General features: G+C 40.2%; 1 protein-coding gene across 3 annotated transcripts in view; it reads right to left on the bottom strand.

Moving 5' to 3' along the window:
• The window catches only part of PRKD1 (protein kinase D1), a 125,391-nt gene extending 106,747 nt beyond the window's left edge, over positions 1-18,644 (bottom strand). For 2 of the 3 annotated variants that reach the window (XM_033063445.1, XM_033063446.2), the window contains exon 1: positions 17,668-18,105. In XM_033063445.1, the coding sequence (XP_032919336.1) occupies positions 17,668-17,856 (189 nt within the window). In that variant the 5' untranslated portion in view covers positions 17,857-18,105. Of the gene's footprint in view, positions 1-17,667; positions 18,106-18,391 lie in introns of those variants that run through there. The other variant, XM_033063450.1, reaches the window with a different exon arrangement.
• Between the last annotated feature and the right edge of the window lie 273 nt (positions 18,645-18,917).

Genomic DNA, 18,917 nt, shown 5'->3' with positions numbered 1-18,917 from the left:
CAACCTAACACTGGAAGTGTATGGCAAATTAAAAGGTTCACAGGCAACTATTTCTCAAGGCTTCGAGAACAGATCTAAATGACCACTTCCACCCAGGCTCAAGTATTTATTTTATTGTTGCTTAATTTACTTTAAGGAATGCAGGTGACTATCCTCATCCTGACAGAAACAGAAAATCTGTGGCAGCTACAGAGAACATTAAGGACATTACTATATTTATATTCAGATTAAGTCTCACTTTAAATATAATTATATTTTTAAGATGCAAAGTCAAATCACACTAAAGTTTTACAGCTTCAAACTCTAACCAAGGTAAAAGTGCAGCATTACCCAAATCAATTTAAATCCAATTTGTTCTCCTTCAAAAAACACAGTCAGGATTAAAACATAAGATTCATTCTGGACTAAAATTGTGCACAGCATTTCCTTGTATGTTTTTTAGTACACTATTTCTGAGTTTAATTATACATTGTACATTTCATGAAATGTAATATTTATGCTTGTCTATGGGGAAAAAATTACATCCTCTTAACAAAAAGCTAGGAATAAAAATGTAACTGATACTCTTCAGTTATGCTCCTCAGATTGAGTTGTAAAGGTTTTTTGAACTAAAATAATTTGGCAAGCTGAATCTTTAATTTTGTTGCAGAATTCTTCTTCTACAATCCCTTCTCCATAAAGACAAATCAAAATGTTCCAAAACATCTAACCTAGACCTATATTTTTGTAGTTTCTGTAGTTCAAAAAATATTGCCCTTGCTCTTAGTCATAAATATTCCCAAAACATAAACACATTTGCAGCCATTTTTTCTCATCTTGCTCCCTCCTTTCCAAATTAAGTTACCTATTCTAATTGCATTGGTCATTGCTGACTCAACTGATTTCTCATGTCACGACAACACAGCTTTCGCTTCACGATCATCCCAAGCAGGTCACACAAACTGTAATTCCATTTTTAATTGGTGAGAGAGAAAAAAAAACAGATGCAATCAGAAATTATTAGAACTCTACTTCAGATTCCCTCCACATCTCATGAGACAAAGACCAAACAAATTAGGTTTAGTATATGAGCAAGAGCACACCCATTCAGTTGCACACTCTTTCATAAGCATTCATGCATACTAATATCAAAAACAAAATGCTCAAATTGAAGATAACTTCAGAGTATCTAGTTTTTGCTCAGGTTTACAACTATAAGCACAAAAAATATGACCAATTTATAAATTTAATTTATAATTTTAAATTTATATTCCACTGCTATATCATAAAGTGCCCAATAAATGTGAAACATGAACCAACTTATCTTATTAAAGCATAGCAATTTTCTGCACTTTTTGACATACTGATCAGTTTAGGTCAGAAGATTCTGGAAAATCACTCCAGTTTGCTGCTTTCAACCAGAAGGATTTTCCAGCCTTTTGAGAAGCAACCTCACAAACACAAAAATTTTTCAGTTTACAACTGAAACACAGTATGCCTTACCATATGCAACATATCGGCACCTGCTACCTTATTGCAAAGTCAGTCTAACTGATCTTGGAGACATCCTAAATATTTTAGCAAAAGTCAAGGCTGCACTTTTCTGAAATCTTGCCCAATAAGAAAAAGGAGACAGTTAGGATACTGAGAGACAGTTTTAGGCTGTAGATGTCAAGCTGCCTGAATAAGCATTGTTCAACAACCATCCCATTCACTTAACAGCTCCTACAGAGAATATTACTGATGGATATGAAGTTGTCACTCAAACATGTTCACGTAGCCCTCAGGTTCATTAAACTGATTTTCACTTTCTTGATTTTGGGGAACAGGGATCACAATTACAATAATTATAGTTTTCATATGTATGGATTTCTGTTGATGCATCCTAACTACATTAAATCTATTTTTAAAAAGCCTTTAGAGAGATTGCATAAAATATCATTGAAAAAGTATGCAAAATTTTCACATATGCAAAAAGTTCTGCCAGATTTTACTGAAAAAACTATAAAGTGCAGGGTTTCTTCAGGGAAAACACAACTGATTTCCACATAATCCAGACAAGATAATCTATTGTTTGAGATGATCCATACCTTCACTCAAATCTATATATAAAACCAATCAGTGGAAACATGTGGAAAAATATAAAATTCATCATATTTTCTTAACTCTTTCAGCTTTTCTTTCAGTTACAGTGAAATAGATACTTTATTATTATTATTTGTATTAAGAAGAGGGGTCAGCACAGCCATCATGACACTTGAAAAAAATGCAAACACATGGTAGGAAAAATAACACAAGACAAACTAGTAATTTATTAGAACTAGTTTGTTCAAATAACAAGCACCTGTAGCAAGTTGGTACTTGCTGATAAGAAATAAAAATATATAATTCATTTTCAAGTCTTTAAGAAGGACCAAAAAAAGTGGAAAATGAGAGCATTCTGCTTTGAAAACCAGATGCTATGCAGTTTTATGAACACTTTGAAATTCAGTATTTGAATTTGAAGACATTTTTGAATACTCTAACATGACTACATCCAATATGCCTTCAGATTTATGAGTCACATTTGATTCACTTGTAGTAATACATTTTCAAAATGGGTTGAAAAATAAAATTGAGAAGCTGTAGGAACTTTTAAAAAAACTTTAAAAAGATGCAGCAGTGACTTCTAAGTCTTAAGCTTTTCAATGTACTATTAATTTATGTGTTTGACTATTTTTCTTCTCTTTGGATGAAGTGATTACATGCAGATCACTCTTTCATTTCCCCCAGAAACACTCTGATTAATTTTTAAAGCACCATTTTGTCATTAGCTAGGGATTTGGCAGAAGACAAGACAGCTGAGACACATCAATGTAGTTGCAGAAATCAGAGGGCAGAAGATAAACAGTGTTTTGAAACTGTGCAACATAATCAAGTCTGCGCACAAGGAAACAGAAATGTGAAAATAAATACAGGTAAAGTGGTGGAAAGATTTTTTTTTCCCCTGTCAGAAGAAAACAAATATCTACTAAGACAAACAACCACTTCCAACTCATGCCCCTGTTTCTAGAGCTGCTAGCTGAAATTTGGCTTGTAACAATAGCAACTCACCTGGCTGTACTACAAACTGGCACATCATTGAAGACACAGAGCAGATATATACATATTACACAAGGATCACAAGACCAAGTGTGTCTTGCTTTTTATTTCCTGAGCAAAAATTCAACCAAAAAAAAAAAATCAAAAAACTTCCTCCCCTCACCATGACAATTTACTTCAATGTATGTATTCAAAGGCTTTATGGCTTCTTTTTGTATTTAACAAACATAATCAGTTGATCATTACCTAAATGAGACAACAGTTACCTATATCCTGTTCACTTACAGTAAAACACCTAATCAAGGAAATCTCCAATGGCCATTTTATCTACCTTTCTCCACCCAATTGATACCAAGAGCCTTCTTGGGCTGAGTGCACCAGACTCATTTGCACTTGGCAGCCCCTTAAATGACAAAGACCACTCAGAAATCCTTAACATCATACACAGCCCAAGTAAGCAAACTTAGCAGACAGAGGGTGGATACCAAATACACTGGAGAATAGACGGGGAAAGGGGGAAGTCAAAAAGCAAGACAGCAAAAACTGAGAATATTGCCTACAACAGATCAATAACTTAGATCTTTAACAGAACTTTCAGATTGTTTATTAACTCGAAGGACTACTCTTTCTGTATCTTTAATAAGTCTAAATTGATTTCAGAATTAAACTTTCAAACACTCCGGGTATCACAGGAAAGCTCAAAAAAGCTATTGAAGCCTGCAAGAAGTTATATTTCATCTTTACAACTGTACTATCCATAGAGACAGTTCTGTAAGCTGAGTAAACATGTAGTGTTGGGTCAACAGCAGCACAGTCCCCTAGTTGTACAATAATGTGATGAAAGGCCTTTACAATAAACAACTAATTTAGGAAAGCACATTAATTATTCTATTAAGAATTTACATAGAACTAGAGAACCTACTAACAAGCTTCTTTAGTGTTATCTGCTGAGACATATTAGAAGGCAAAACTAAATCCAAGGATGTCCAATGATTTGCATCCGTTTAACCTGGTAGTAATAAAGCTTGATTTCCAATGTATTTGTCTCACAACAGTTTGTGAATTTTGACAAATTTTTCTATGCTTAAGCCTGTTAAAATGATTTCTCTCAAAACTAAAAGCCTGAAGTCCAAGGCAGCCTACCTTCAGTAAGGTTACTTGGCCCCTTGTTCTATCCAGATGTTAACCTCTTTGAAAAAAACAGAACCAAGTTTTCTTTGCTATTACTGGTTTTTTATTAAACGTAAGTTCTTTCAATAAAGTCCACTCAATTCACCTGTCATACATGCCCATTCCCCCACTGACATCCAGAGAAAGAACAAAAATACAGATTAATCTAATTTAAAGTTTCTCGTATTTTCAAATTGTCACAGAGTTGATCATCATCATTTATTAAGAATCTGAATGCAAACTTTGGAATAAAAAAAATAGCACCTTTCTTGGGTTAAAAGGAAACAGTTAAGATTTATAAGTGTGGTTATCGTAAGGTAGAGTTTCAATATTTTTTTAACTTATCCTATTGTTTACCTGTACTCATTGAAGCATGTTCTCAACATGCATTTGACAATCACCACCCATTTTTGTTTGAAACACGTAAGGAAAAGAAGGGGATAACAATCAATAGCAATATTGATAGGGGATAACAATCCCACTAGTGAAAGATTTTAATGAGTCCCTATTCAAAAGATCAAAGTTAAGGTATGAGTTGTTCTTTTGGAAAGTTCCTCTCTCTTGTACTGCTAAATAGAGGAAATGGTGGCATTATTACTCAAAAATTCAGTTAAGAGTATAAAAATATGGTTTCTTAAATGAATAATGTATCTTCACACACCAGCAACTGGAGATATAGAGAGTATATCAGTGAGAACAACAAACAAGTTTTATTCCCCTCAGATCTTTTCCTGAGGCATCTCCACATATATTCTACCAAGTTTTTACATACTGACTATTTACCTCTTGAATAAGGAAGTAGATATTTACTGACCTTCTAAATTGATGAGATGAAATTTTTTATTCTTAGGCCACCTTTAAACAAACAGGTATGATTTTCAGTAGCTTTAAAACAGTCTTCAAAAGGATTTTTACTCTCGTTGCTATATTATACCCAAAAAATGAGACTTGCTCAACTATTAGTAAAACTGACACGAATTTATTTTTCCCTTTTTTAATAACATAAATCATTTTCTTCTGAGTAAACCAAGGTATTTAACAAAATTATGTGACTGCAATATGAAACAGTGCTCTGAATATTACCAAGCATTGTTAATGTTCTTCAATTTAAACATATAATTGCACACATGTGCTAACTGTGAATGCACAGCACATTGAAATATGCTAAAAAATCAGCATCCAAATTTTAGCTTGGACTGTGTGCCCTTAGTTTACTCAACTGCCTACCAGTCTGTTGGCCTGAGAACCAAGAAAGCAGCCAGGATTCTTTCTCAGGCTGCTCGAGCCTGGCTCTCATGCTCTTCAAGGACACAAACCCAAAACAAAGATATAACACCTGCGGTGTACGTGAGTAGCCTCACGGACTAGGTTTCTAATGAGGTGCCTTCTCCTCTGTCCAATAAAACGTCTGTAAATTGTTTTCTACTATGTACACTATTTAAATCCATTATTTCTTTCAATAAATGCTCTTTCTTGCTCCTATAAGAAAGTTGCCTTGTTACTGTGACAATCACCACTCCAAGAACCGCGCACCGGTCCAGGATATTAACTTTAGATGCTTAAATTACATAATATCACCAGTCAGCAAGAGCCTGTTAAGAAGCACAGGAAAAACGAGCCCAGGTCAAAGAGGAGTTAAAATAAGAAGTAATACAACAAACATCAATTTTAGCTCGGCTGTTACCTTGGTATTCCTGCTAAGCACTAAGAGCAAGGTGAGGTCTAAATAATGCATCTTTCACCCTGCAAAACTTCCCTAACATGCACGTGCCCTCCCTGCAAAGACAGATAAACCAAACACGCGCTCATCAGTTCACTTCTCAAGCCGTGTATCATCTTCCTTGAAAAGTTGCATTGTTCCAGCTGAAACAAGTTTTGCAGCAGATGTGTGTTGCTTCATTGTATCTCCTTCCTTTAATCTCTGCACAGACCAACCCATCACCCTTCCAGGACAATACATAACTCAGCGGGTCATTCCTCTATTTTTTATGTCTAACCTGTAAGATAAGATTTGAGGTCTTTATTTCATAAGGAAAGGGTTGGTGTGGTTTTTATTAACAATTTTCCCTAAGGAATAAATTTCCCTAATGTGGTATTTTTACCACCCCCTAAGATGGACTTCTCACAATAGTTTCTTTTTTCAAAGACACAGCCAATAAACTGCTGGGTTAATATGCTGAGATATCACTCAATGCAGTTTAAGACATGGTGTAATCACCAGCTGTCCAATACACCTTGACTGCAAAGTACTGAAGGAAGGGACTTCTTCCCTGTACAGAAAAATATAGCAATATATAATAAGGTTCCATTACACTACAGGCTGCCTAATATCTATTAGGCATTAATGTAAGAAATGGACAAGTATAAACAAAGATTCACTGCATACTCTGAGAATCACAGAAACATCAGAACCTCTGCAAGCTATCCAGTCTGACTTGTCTCCTACAGCTTAACTACCACCGACACAAGGTTTTGTTTACCTGAGTCCAAAAACAAAGGATGAAGTCTCTACCATCTATCTGGGTACCTGTTGCAATACTGCACTACTCTCCTATCAAAGAATTTTTTACCTAATGTCCAATCTGAATCTCTTTCAAACCACAGCTCTCAGTTCTTAGTTTCGGCCTCTGTCACCAGCTGGAAGAGTTCAGCTCTATCAGCTCTGTAAGTTCTTCTTTAGAGTTCACATCAAGAACCAATTCTGCACAGCACCAGAATACAGCTCAGAACCCACCCTACAGTTCTGTGAGAGCTGCTAAAAGTAAATAAAAGTAGTCAAAGGAAAGAAAGAGGAGGTTTACATTGGATGACCATTTAAGCTAGTTTAAGAATTGGAAGTTGGGACACTAGCATTTCTTTGTAAGGTTTGAAAAACATGTCAATCAACAATCAATTCACATGGCATGATACATGATCATAGACATAGATTAAAGACACACTAGAGAGACATTTCTAGATGTAGAGGACAAGTATTTTTATTTTCCAAACTCTTTGATTTTACTATATTTTCTGCCTTACAGTCTGTTACAGTTACCTGAACTCATGCTGCTATGACAATTTGCATTGTGACAAAATGGTCTGCAGACCTACTCTTACATGAGAAGGATAACATACAGACTGCAATGTCTAATTTTCCTCCAGAAATCAGGAAATCACATAGTCTAAAATCAAGAGATCTTTTCCTCTAACTTAATTCCTTCCATCCCTACACAAGCACACACGGACTTTGACCAGATTGTTTCAATTTTCACTTAACTTTGTTTTTTTTTAAGTGTAGGGCAGCCAAGTCTTCAGGAAAAAATGCAGTGAAAACTGTGTGGGTTTGGAATTGAACAGACTCCTACTCATATTCTACATATTTTGCTGCATTCCTTCTATTTAGAGGTAAGTATAGTAAAAATAAGAGAACAAAGGCAGGAGTTCAACCTTTCAGATATCTACAATAAGTGTGCTTTTATTATTCTGGTATGCCAGTTTCACACTTTCCTAGATGTAGTTGACTTTGGGTGGCAGAGGTAAGAACAGCACTTACAACATTAAACAGCATGGTCAGCACACCTGGAGTCCTGTCACCTAAACAGACAGCAAACCTGTAACCCAGCCCTTAAAAGCTGAGGCAGAAGGGGGCTGAACTTCAGGGCAAAATGGGAAAATTATTACAGCTAAACTGAAAACATAACTCATACTGTCTTCTCCTTATCAGTGAGGTTTCCTTCATGGCACAGACCCTCACACCATGGATTAATAACACAATTTAAGAAGTTTAAGCCTTTGTGGCCCCAGGTTCTATAGGTCTTTCAGAAATGTTTTGCCTGAATACAGTCCTTAGCCTAGCACCCATAAATTACATAAGGACATACAGTGCTGCCAAGAGGGAGAGCAGGGTATGCTTGACCACTGTGGTCTACATACATACATTAGTAATTTCTACTTTTATGTAAAGGGATTTCTCAGGAGGAAAGATCAGGCAACAGGTAAAGTTGACATTTTTAAGGACAAGTATCTTTCAGGCAAACTGCCTCATAGCCAGAATGTGTCTCCCAGACCCAGCTGTGTCTTGCCTGTGCTTTTTCATCTGACAAGCTGTTGACAAAAACTATTTCTAACACTTGGGGAAAATTATTTCTCAAGGTTGACTTTTTAAAAAATAATTTGAAGAAAGAAATAGAACATGCTTTCAGACTACACAGGACATGTTCAAATGCAGCTCTTTCAAAATATTGAAGGTAGAGGTTCAGAGCTGGCAACTGTGGTCATGGTTTGCAGCTTCTCTTAGTAGATCTTAGTATATATCTTGTGCCTAAAGTCACATAGAGAAGACCTTTTTATGCCCACTAGTAATAAGTCTCTAAACACCTCTTTTCTTCTCTTAGGAAACAGCCAAAAACCAGATTAGATGATGTACATTCATGTTTCTAAATTAAAAAAAGAAAAAATATTGATAATTTTTTATCAAAATGATTGCCTATGTTTTATCCTGAACATCATAACACTGTTTCTGATGTGGTTCTGACTGCAGAAGAGGCACACACAACAGGCTATGTAAGTAATACATAGCACAAGCAACAGGAATATACACATTGTACAGTTGGAGAAGTGAAAGCTTATTTCTGAGTTTTCCTCAGCTGAAGAACAAAACACATACAAGGAACAAGAAAAAGGAAGCCACAAATAGGTGGAGGAAGAGAAAGTAGACAAAAGAGATATACATTGGAATTTATGCCTAACTTTATGTCTATGCATAAATCACTGCAATATATCCACAGTATTATCTCAACACAACGTGATACACTACACTTACAACCTCACATGTTGTTTCAGCAGATAAAACTAGAAGAGCATTTAGAAAGCAAAAATCTGCTTCATGAAGTAGCTGACTTGAAGTGCACATGCCAGTATTTTATACTTTAAAAGATCAAAAGCTGATATGCACAATTTATTTTAATCATAAACACGGTTTTTGAGTGAAACAATTCTGCCATTATTTTAGACTATTTCCTGGATAGAAATATTTTAAAAGAAAGAGAAGTCTCATAAAGCAAGAGCTCATTTAGTAGTACTAAAAGTATATTAAGAATAAAAATGTTGAAAGGCTGTGAAAGAAATCTGTTTGGGTCTGCACAATCCTGGATGTTCATACCAAAACCACAAGCCAGGAAAATGCAAACAAAGGGGATATCAGAGTAGAGCAGGATCTTGTGTAGCAAGTGAGATAACAAAATTTAGGTAGTCTTTCTAGCAGAACCTCTTCAATTAACCCTGCAAAAGTGACACTCCAGTATGATACAGAAAAATGAAATAACTATTTTCTCACCTCAATGCCTGGCAAAATCATGGAGCAGCTCCTCTTGGACACTGTGCTAAGGTACACGGAAAATAACAACTTGATTTGTGACACTAAAGGCAAATCATATCTGAGAAATTTGGTGACCTTCTACAATGAGGTTACAGCAGCAGTAAGGAAAAAAAAATAGCAGTGAGGAAAGAGCAGAGGACATTATACACATGGACTTGTGCAAAGCAGTTGACACTGCCCTGCATGACATCCTTGTCTGTAAGGTGAAGAGATGTGGATTTAATGGACAGACTTCTCAGTAGACAAAATCTGGCTGGATGGTTGCACTCAGTCGGGATGACAGCTCAATATCCAACAGAAAGCAGTGAGGAGTGATATTCCTCAGGGGGTGGTACTGAGATGAGCATTTTTAACATCTTTGTTGGTGACACGGACAGTGGGACTGAGAGCACCCTCAGCAAGCTGCTGCTGGCACTAAGCTGTATGGTGCAGTGGACAAGCTGGAGGGAAGGGATGCCATCCAGAGAGTCCCTGACAGGCTTGAGATGGGGACTTGTGCAAACCTCAGGAAATTCAACGATGCTAAGGGCAAGGTCCTGCACCTGGGTTGAGGCAATCCCAGCACAAGTACAGTCTGAGTGGAGAAAGGATCAAGACTAGCCCTGGGGAGAAACACTTCAGGATATTTGTGGGCCAGAAAGTTCAACAGGAGCTGCCAATGTGCATTTGCAGCACAGAAGCCAATTCTGAGCACCCTTACCCATTCTGTGATTCTGTGATCATTCAGGTGCCTTCCAACCACTAATCATTTTCCCAGAACACACCATAAGGCAGTCTTTACAAATGACAATTTGACAGTATGCAAAAGGCATGTAGCAGCTCCAGAAGAAAGGGACGTCCTCCTCCAAGCAGCAAGAGACGTATATAAGTCAACTTCTAGCATTGACTAAAGAGATACTTAAAGATGTACTGTATATACAGTCACACTGCTCTACAGGGAAGATTAATCAAGTATCTTAGAGGACAGTTCACCTATACCTTGGATAAATACTTGAAAGAGACATTTTAATTATATGTTTGATTGTAACTATGTAACTGCAACCATATTACACAACATCAACATAAACATGTCTGATGTCAACCTGTCAAGAAGCCAGAGATGACCTACACAACTGTAATTTTAAAACATCTACAAACAATGCATGTGCTTATCACAAGTTGGTTGAGATATACACTGAGTACATTCAAACTAAGAGCTGTCTCTATTGCAATTTTTAATTCTATTTTTTTTAATCTTAAAAATTCCATAGATGTTCTTAAAATAATTGCTAGCATAATGACTAAAAAAAAAGCAAATACACATTTGGCAGGAAGTTTTTAGCTGAAATAGTTTCATATACAAAATACAGTAAAAATAAAAAAGCAAAAATAACAACATGTAGACTTCACTAAGCATGTTTGTTTACTTGCAAGTAACCACAGTATGGTAACAATACAGGCAGATTTCTCCAAATACAGAGGAGGGAAAAGAAAACCTAGGTAAGAAGAACAAGTTAGTTTCAGATGTTTGTGAGAGATTTCCAGAATTCACAGGGAAACACCTATGGTCAAAGTCTGCAGAAATCCTTACAGAGAATTGGCACATGCCAGGGTGTTTCACACAACCCACAGCAGAGGTCTCAAACCTACCACACTTTCAGGACACACTGGGCTTTCTGTGCATTCTCAGGTCATCGTGTGGTTTACACTCAGTAATTCTTCTATGGGACAGTCAGACCCTGGGTATTTCAAATTCACTGAGCACATGCCACACTATTTCCACATGGCACCTCTGTCTGAGAAATGTTGCAACTTCATTCAATAAATTCCATCATTTCTCTGTCAACAGAGCTGAATCTCATCAGCATTGAGAGAAGCATTTAATAAGCCTATTCATCCTCTACTTTCTTTAAATCATTACGGAAATTATGTATTTCCTGGGGAAAGCATCAATGGAAATAACAAGAACACATTCCTTCTGTAATTCCTTTAAAAAGTAAGATGTGAACTGCTTTGGTTACAAGCTCTATCTAGAGCTCTATCTTAATTTTTATTCTATGACAATGCATTCAATAGTCTTTAATCATTAGCTAGGAAATTCTCAAATGTTCTACACAGGTTTGTGGTATCAGACCCATTTTCCTTATCTGGATGCATGATGGATTGCATAACAGAGTTAACATTTCTTTAAAACCCTGGTTTCTTTAAACTAATTCAGACTGACTCCCTTTCACTGAAGTTCTAGCGTCTTCTCAGATAGGATACAAAAGTAACTTTAACTAAGCTACAAACTAATGTTACATACACCGACTTACAGTTTCCAGGATGGGGAACAATAAATGTAAAGTCAATAAAGATTAAACTGTAAACATCAAAAGTCTCCCGAGTTTGGAAAATGTTTATGCGCATAACAAGGCACCTTGCATTTCTCAAATTCAATTTAACAACTTGGTACTTCCACAACACAGGCAGAGGAAAGCATTTGGTGTTAAGAAAAACTCACTCCATGGGAAAAAAAAAATTAACTCTTTGTAACCGGTGTACACCAGTAAAAGACATCATGAGAATTTAACTATCACAAATAAACACCACATCTGCAATAATTTTCCAGAACATATAAAGACTGTGACTACAGCAGTAGTGCTGTGAATACAAGAAATGTTTATATTTTTATGCTTGAATGAAGATATATGACTCTTGGTCAGCATGGTAAAAACCTGACAGTTTCCCTGTTTACCCTGAAGCTAAAAATCTCAGAGTACCTCACATATACCAAGTCTCTATCCAACTCTAAATAAATTGACTTCATTGCCACCAGGCTCTTGTTTATTTCAGAAGTGTAGGTTTGGGGGAAAAACAAACAAAAACTCACCCAAACAAAAAACACCCACTAACAAAACCCCCATCATTCATATAAACAAACCCCATATGTTTTCTATGACTGTTTAAAAGCATTGCAGAAAAAGATAAATATATTTTCACATCAACCTCTGGAAAAGGTTTTCTCCTTTCTTTTCTCAGACCACAAGAGATCCCAGCCGGAGAAAACAAAACTGAGTTAATTTTTGTTTTCCTTTTCCATTTATTTAAGTTAGATTTGCCTTATGACAACTAGAAGTAAAAGTGGATGCATACCTGTTCCTGAATGTGTTTGGTTCAATTCTCAGGAATAATCTTAAAACGGCTCTTGATTTGATTGGATTTGTAGCAATTCTCCTAATTTAACACCAGAAAACCTTACATAAAGATGAATCTGGGCACAGTATTCTAGTTGCAGTATGCTACTTGAACCAAGTATTTTTCTTTTTGTCCTTTCCAAAATGGCCTCTCCCTTTATTACAGTTATTTCATGAATACAAGTCGCACCATTTTGACCAAAATTTTGCTCCCACACCGGAAATACGGCTTATACTCAGGGGCGGCCAATATGTGAATAATTTTCTGACATTTTCAACTCCGGGAGTGCAAACCGAGTCAGTGCAAACTGCAAAGTCGAGCATCCTGCCAGTAAAACCCTGCATTTACGCGGTTGTTGCAAATTGGTTACTCTGTTGCACGGCGGGTGGAGCTGCTCCATGCAGGCAGCACAGGGGGTGGGGAAGGCGGGGCAGTTCTCTCCTGCTGGCCCTGCAGCCCGGGGGGAGGCAGGGGGCTCCGTGCTGCTGGCCCTGCGGCTCAGGGTGCTCCCGTCCCCGCATGCCGCCGCCGCAGGAGTAGGCAGGCTCCATCCCCGCCTCCCACCGCCGCCGCAGGTGCCGGCGGGCTCTGTGCCCCCCCTGCCGCCGCGGGGCAGCGCCGGGCCGGGGTGACCGAGCCCAACGGCAGCGGTGGCTGGCTCTGAGCGGCAGCGCCGAGCTGGGCCACCCAGCCCTGTCGGCAGCCCCGAGCCCTCACGGCCCAAGCCGAGCCAGTAAACTCCGCCATGCCACGATTCTGTTACTATTTGGCAACTTCGTTGCACACGGGTCCTCCCTGCTTATACTCAGGCGCGGTTTATTTATAGACAAAGAACGAAATGTTTGCCAACACCCAGCGATGCGGCTTATACTCAGTGCGGTTTGTATTCATGAAATTACTGTATTCTTTTTTCCTACTTTAAAATTTCAGAATTATTCAAACCACTGAATCATCTGCAACACTACTTTCATAAATCAGTCTGAACTATACAGCCTGTGCAGCTCAAATCTTATTTCCTTTGTCTCTGATCAATTTTTTTTCTAGTATTTATGATTTTTGTACTCCTCACAACTTCTAAATCTTTAAGTGCTGAAGGTCTAGCCAGCATATGATCTTAATGGCTGACCTAAGAGCTATTTTATAAAATACACATTCTCAAGTCAAATAACACTGCCTCATGTATTTACTTGAGAACTCAAAGTTTCCAAAACTTGGCAATGCCATTACAGTACCCCAGCTCATGATAGGTGAGCTATAACAAAGAATTTCAATAAACACAAAATACAAATAATAATATCCCCTTTGAATTAAACTTGCATGAATTTGCATTAAAAAGTTGTATAAAGATTATTTTCTTTGTCTTTTTAGTATAGAAAGTCTTGGGTAATATGGCAATTCCATATAATTAAAGTGCACTTTGGATTACACTTTTGTCCTGGAGAAGTGGTTTTATTGTGTGCAACTAACTCAAAAAAGGACAATAATACATTGTATTTGTCTTCACAAAACAAAGATTGTATTTTACAATATCTTCCCACTGCTCTTGTGGGGGAGTCAGCCTAGAAGTCAAACACTGGCACATATTTTAAAGTTGATCCTCATTTCCTGTCAACTATATCATAATTTAAATGCTAAAGATCCATTTTAACTGAAGAAAGAATAACCCCACATTGACAAGTCTCAAGGTTTTCATGTCACTGGCTCTACACAAGACGAACAAAACACACAAACTCAAAGGAATCAAATTTTGCTGTCTTCAGAACAGCTCCTAACAGATTAAAATGACTTTGAATTTATGCCAGAAAACATGAAATGTACCAGTGCATCTTCAGATGCATAAAGGAGTTATTCCAGGATAAAAATTCTGAAAGAATGCCTCTCATGGAAAATAGAGAAAAAGCTACAATTTGCTCATTCCATTTTTCACATCATGTACATTAAATCATCAATATAATTATACTCTCTACCAAAATTAAAAACCTAAACAGCATCTGAAGTGCAAAAGTTAAAGTACTCTAATGTAAGTAAATGCAAACACATGTTTATAAGGAAATAAAAACTTCTAAATTATACATAGCATTAAGTTTTATACATTTGAACCCACATGTATATTATTTATATGCATAACCATCATATAAAGATAGAGAAATAGGGAATGTATACACATATTCAAAATCATCTATATACACACATACACTATGTAGTAGCATTCTACTCAGGCCTACATGTGCTCCACTGTGCACACTTTGAGAAGTTCATTCCAACTTTAGATAAATTTTGAGCAGGAAAAAATTAAGTGTATAAACCTGTGCAGAGTAAGGGCCTTGTCATCTCCAATCAGGTATGCCCACATTACCATGGAAGAGGCTGCCTATAAACCGATCATCTGACTCTGATACTGAAGAAAAGTCAGCGCAATCCCAAAAATAAAGCAGTGTGCAAGAGGTCTGCTTAAATATTTAACAGCACACCACAGACACAGTGTTGATTTTAGCAGTCTAAGATGACAACCACTAAGTAAAACAAAGCCACAATTTCTCATCCTTAGATACCACTTCAACAGTCCAGAGCAAATAGGAAGTTTGGAAGGAAATTGTTACCTGGTTGACCGCTACTCTACACACCCAGAGAAACCTCAAAAATAGCATGAAATCTCAATGTAAAATTCTTCTCAGTGTAGCCTCCTGCTTGACTGTGATAACCAAATACATCTTTGTTATAAAATCAAGTGTAGACACCACTGCAAATCATTTCAGGAAAAGATAAAATCACGAACCTACAACACACAAATAGTTACCTTGTAACAGTTCTAGATATCACATCATTTTTTTTAAAGTCTCTGCCAGAAAGCCAAGTAACTCTGAATACACAAACAATTCCATCAGGTTTAGTGAAACAATGCATGCTAGTAAAATCATGTACATAGACACACTTGCAGTCTTAAGCTGAAAATGGAGACTCTAAGGAATAAATAACATACAAATTGCTCTGCAGGGTGGAGGTGGTAGAGGCCACCATTCAACAAGAAAAGAAAATTAAAAAAAATAAACCAAAGCCTATCTTTCTTACAGTTTTCCCTTTCTTTGAGCCACTTCCCTCTCAACAGTCGTAGGAAAGCAGATATTTTAGCTCTGAGAAACTGTGACTAGAAGATAATTCCTCATTCAAGTGTGCCCTGCAGAGAAGCAGCTACATGATGCTTTCTTTCATGCAATTAAGAAACTGCAACAAACTAGCATTCAAAATTTTTATGTCAGTACTCACTCAAGTAAATTTGACAGCTTGACCACAGGCCAGCACACTTACTTTCTTTGCACAATGGTACATTGTTAGGAAATGAGATTAAAAATTAAGCTTACGGTAAGCCCATTAATTAATAAACTAGTCAAGAAGAGTAAACAGAAACGCATACAGCAATCTTAGCTTTTCCATTACTGCTAGCACAATAACTTCTGAATGGTGAAACACAGAAAGCATTTAAGCTGTTTCAAACATGTATGTGACCAAGTGACAAGTGCTGGCCTAGCTTTAAAAACAAGTACAGTAATGTGAAATTTCTCCAAAATTTAATTTTAAAAAGCAGGTAGCCATTTCTTAAACTACAAAGAATGCAAAATTTAGAAATGAGGATGCACAATTTATACTTTCTTTGAAAATATTTCAACAATTAGTTCAACTTCAATTAGTTGCCCTTCAACAAAAGACAAGTTCCACTATACAGTAAAGTTCAGTTTGATATCCTATGAAGAGATGTAAGGCAAAGCTATCAACTCAAAAAACAACAACAACAAAAGAAACACAAATAAAAATTCCTGTCTGAAGTTATTTTACTTCAGTAAAAACAAGGGGAAGAGGAAGACAATGTTTTTTCCATTATAATTACCCTAAATATTTAGGACAGCTTTTTTCTCCTTTGCAAGCACTATGTTACTTTTAACCGGGCCTTTCGCACAACAAACACGGATAAAGCAAAACTTTATTTTCCAACACGATCGTCAGAACAGGGATCACAAAAGGCAGAGGCAGCGGTGGGTCAGACAGGAGCCCGGTGGATTTCCGCGTACAGCGCGAGTTCTAGCGCAGCGCAGGTGACCCGTCCTGACGATGGTGCCGCTGCGGAGGGGCTGCGCCGAGTGCCGCCCCCGGAGCACCGGAGCTCCCCCGCCGGCACAGGGACCCGCAGCAGCCCCCAGCCCGGGCTGACCCAGCTCCCCCCGAGCCGCGGCCCCCTGCCCGCTCGGGGGGCACGGCCCCCAGCGCCTGTCCCCTGCCCGCTCGGGGGGCACCGCCCCCAGCCCTCCCCGCTGCCCGGCGCCGCTCCCGCCCCTACGGCCGGCACCGTCCGGCACCGCGGGGCCCCAGCCCGGCCGGCCGCTCTGCCCGGCACAAGGAAAGGCGTGCGAAGCGCAGCGCGCCGCTTTGAATCCTGGGCTGTCGGGGTTGGCTTTTCCTTGTTACTGTTCGTTTTTTTTTTTTTTTTTTTTCAGTGGAAACTTTCCTTTCCCAGCACAGGCCGGGACAGAGTGAACTGCCCCGGGGCGCCGCGCTGCCATCACAGCTGACAGCTTTCTGCCCCCCGCGCCCTCCCTTCCGCAGCATTAAAAAGCAGCGGATAGATCCGGCCGGAGTTTGTTTTTAATAACGGCTTTTACTCCGCACGGCCGCTTACGTCCCCTACCAGCAAAATAAAAGTCGAGCTCCCATGCGAGCATCCCGCACAGAACCTCCTCCGCAGAGGGGTCGTGGGGGGCACGGCAGAGAGACTGGCCAGGGGAAGGAAGCAGGGCCGGCGGCAGGGAAGTTGGGATGGGTTTCGTTTATCCCGGAGCAGAGCCGCCGGGAAAGGAAAGTTCACAGCCAACAACAGCGCCCGCGGGCAGCGGGTCCGGGGTGGCGGGAGGGGGCTCGCTTCGGGGCCTTCTTACCTTCTGGTCTACGATGGAGCAAGCCATTTCCCGGACGTGGGCGAGGCTGAAGTCCCCCGAGGAGTCCTGCAGCAGCAGCACCGGCTCCCGGCTCAGCCCGATCTGGAGGTGGAAGGCGACGCCGCCGCCGGCAGCAGCCCCCGGCGGCGGCAGCGGGCTGGGCGGCCGGATCAGCGGAGGGGCGCTCATCGCAAACTTCCCGCCGGAGCCGCCGCCGGAGCCGGGGAGTCAGGGACGGAGGGGCAGAGTCGGGCGCCGCCGCGAAAAGTTTGCGGCCGCCCCGGAGGCGCCGGGAGAGTTTCCCCGCGAAGTTTCAGGAAAGTCCCGCCGAGCTCCTCCCGGGTGAAAATGGCGAGGGGGATGGGGGGAGGACCGGGGAGGATGCAGACAGGAAAAGGCGGCGAGAAAGACGCGCGGGGGGAGCCCAGCCCAGCGCCGCCGAGGTGGTGCCGCCGCTCGGGCTGTTGGCGCCGTGCGCGGCGCGGGGGCGGGACGGGCCGCGCCCTCCGCCGGGACGGGCCCGCGCCCAGCCGGGCCGGGCCGGGCCGGGCCGAGCCGAGCCGAGCCGCTCGCCGCGTCCTGCCGAGTGGCCCTGGCGGCAGCGAGCGCAGCGGCGTCGGCTGGTTCCGAACGGCAGAGCTTAGCTAAGCCCGCTCTGGTCTCCCCACCTGGCCCAGAGCTCTCAGTGAGCCTCCTTTCCCCCGTGATCCCCGCTGGGCAGTACCTCAAGAGGCAGGTGGAGGCACAGCCCGAGGAGAGTCGGCGATTTGCCTTGCTGGCAGGCAGCACGGTGGCCTCTCCCGGCAGGGCGGCAGCTGCCCCCGAGGAAGGAAAGCAGTGCCAGGGAAGCGGGAGCTCCCGTCTGACTGCGGCTCTCCTGCCTGGCCTCAACTCCATCGCACCGTGCCGCCGCTTCCAGCGTCCTCCTGGTTTTGGGAAGAAGCAAGGAACAGGTTGCACCTACCTCTTTTCTAAACCAGCTTCTAGTTTCAGTCTGTGTTAAGTAGGAGCACCTTGCCACCCCAAACCAGGATAAATTAATCTTCCCATCTCTTGGGATCGGTGCGAACCCCACCCGTTTGCGCAAGCAGCATCCATGGTCGGGCAACATTTAGTCTGATACACCTCCTCTTGAAGATGTGCAAAAGCAGTGGAAGTGTGAGCCGTAAATGTTTTAAACACCAACGGAAATACTCTTAAACTAGATATATGTGGTACCTGTAGGTTTGTTTGAACTACTACAGGTAGTG

Source organism: Catharus ustulatus, chromosome 6, assembly GCF_009819885.2.
Source record: "Catharus ustulatus isolate bCatUst1 chromosome 6, bCatUst1.pri.v2, whole genome shotgun sequence".
Lineage (NCBI taxonomy): Eukaryota > Metazoa > Chordata > Aves > Passeriformes > Turdidae > Catharus > Catharus ustulatus.
The sequence above is the reverse complement of the archived record's forward strand: the minus strand, read 5'-3'. Positions and strand labels throughout refer to the sequence as shown.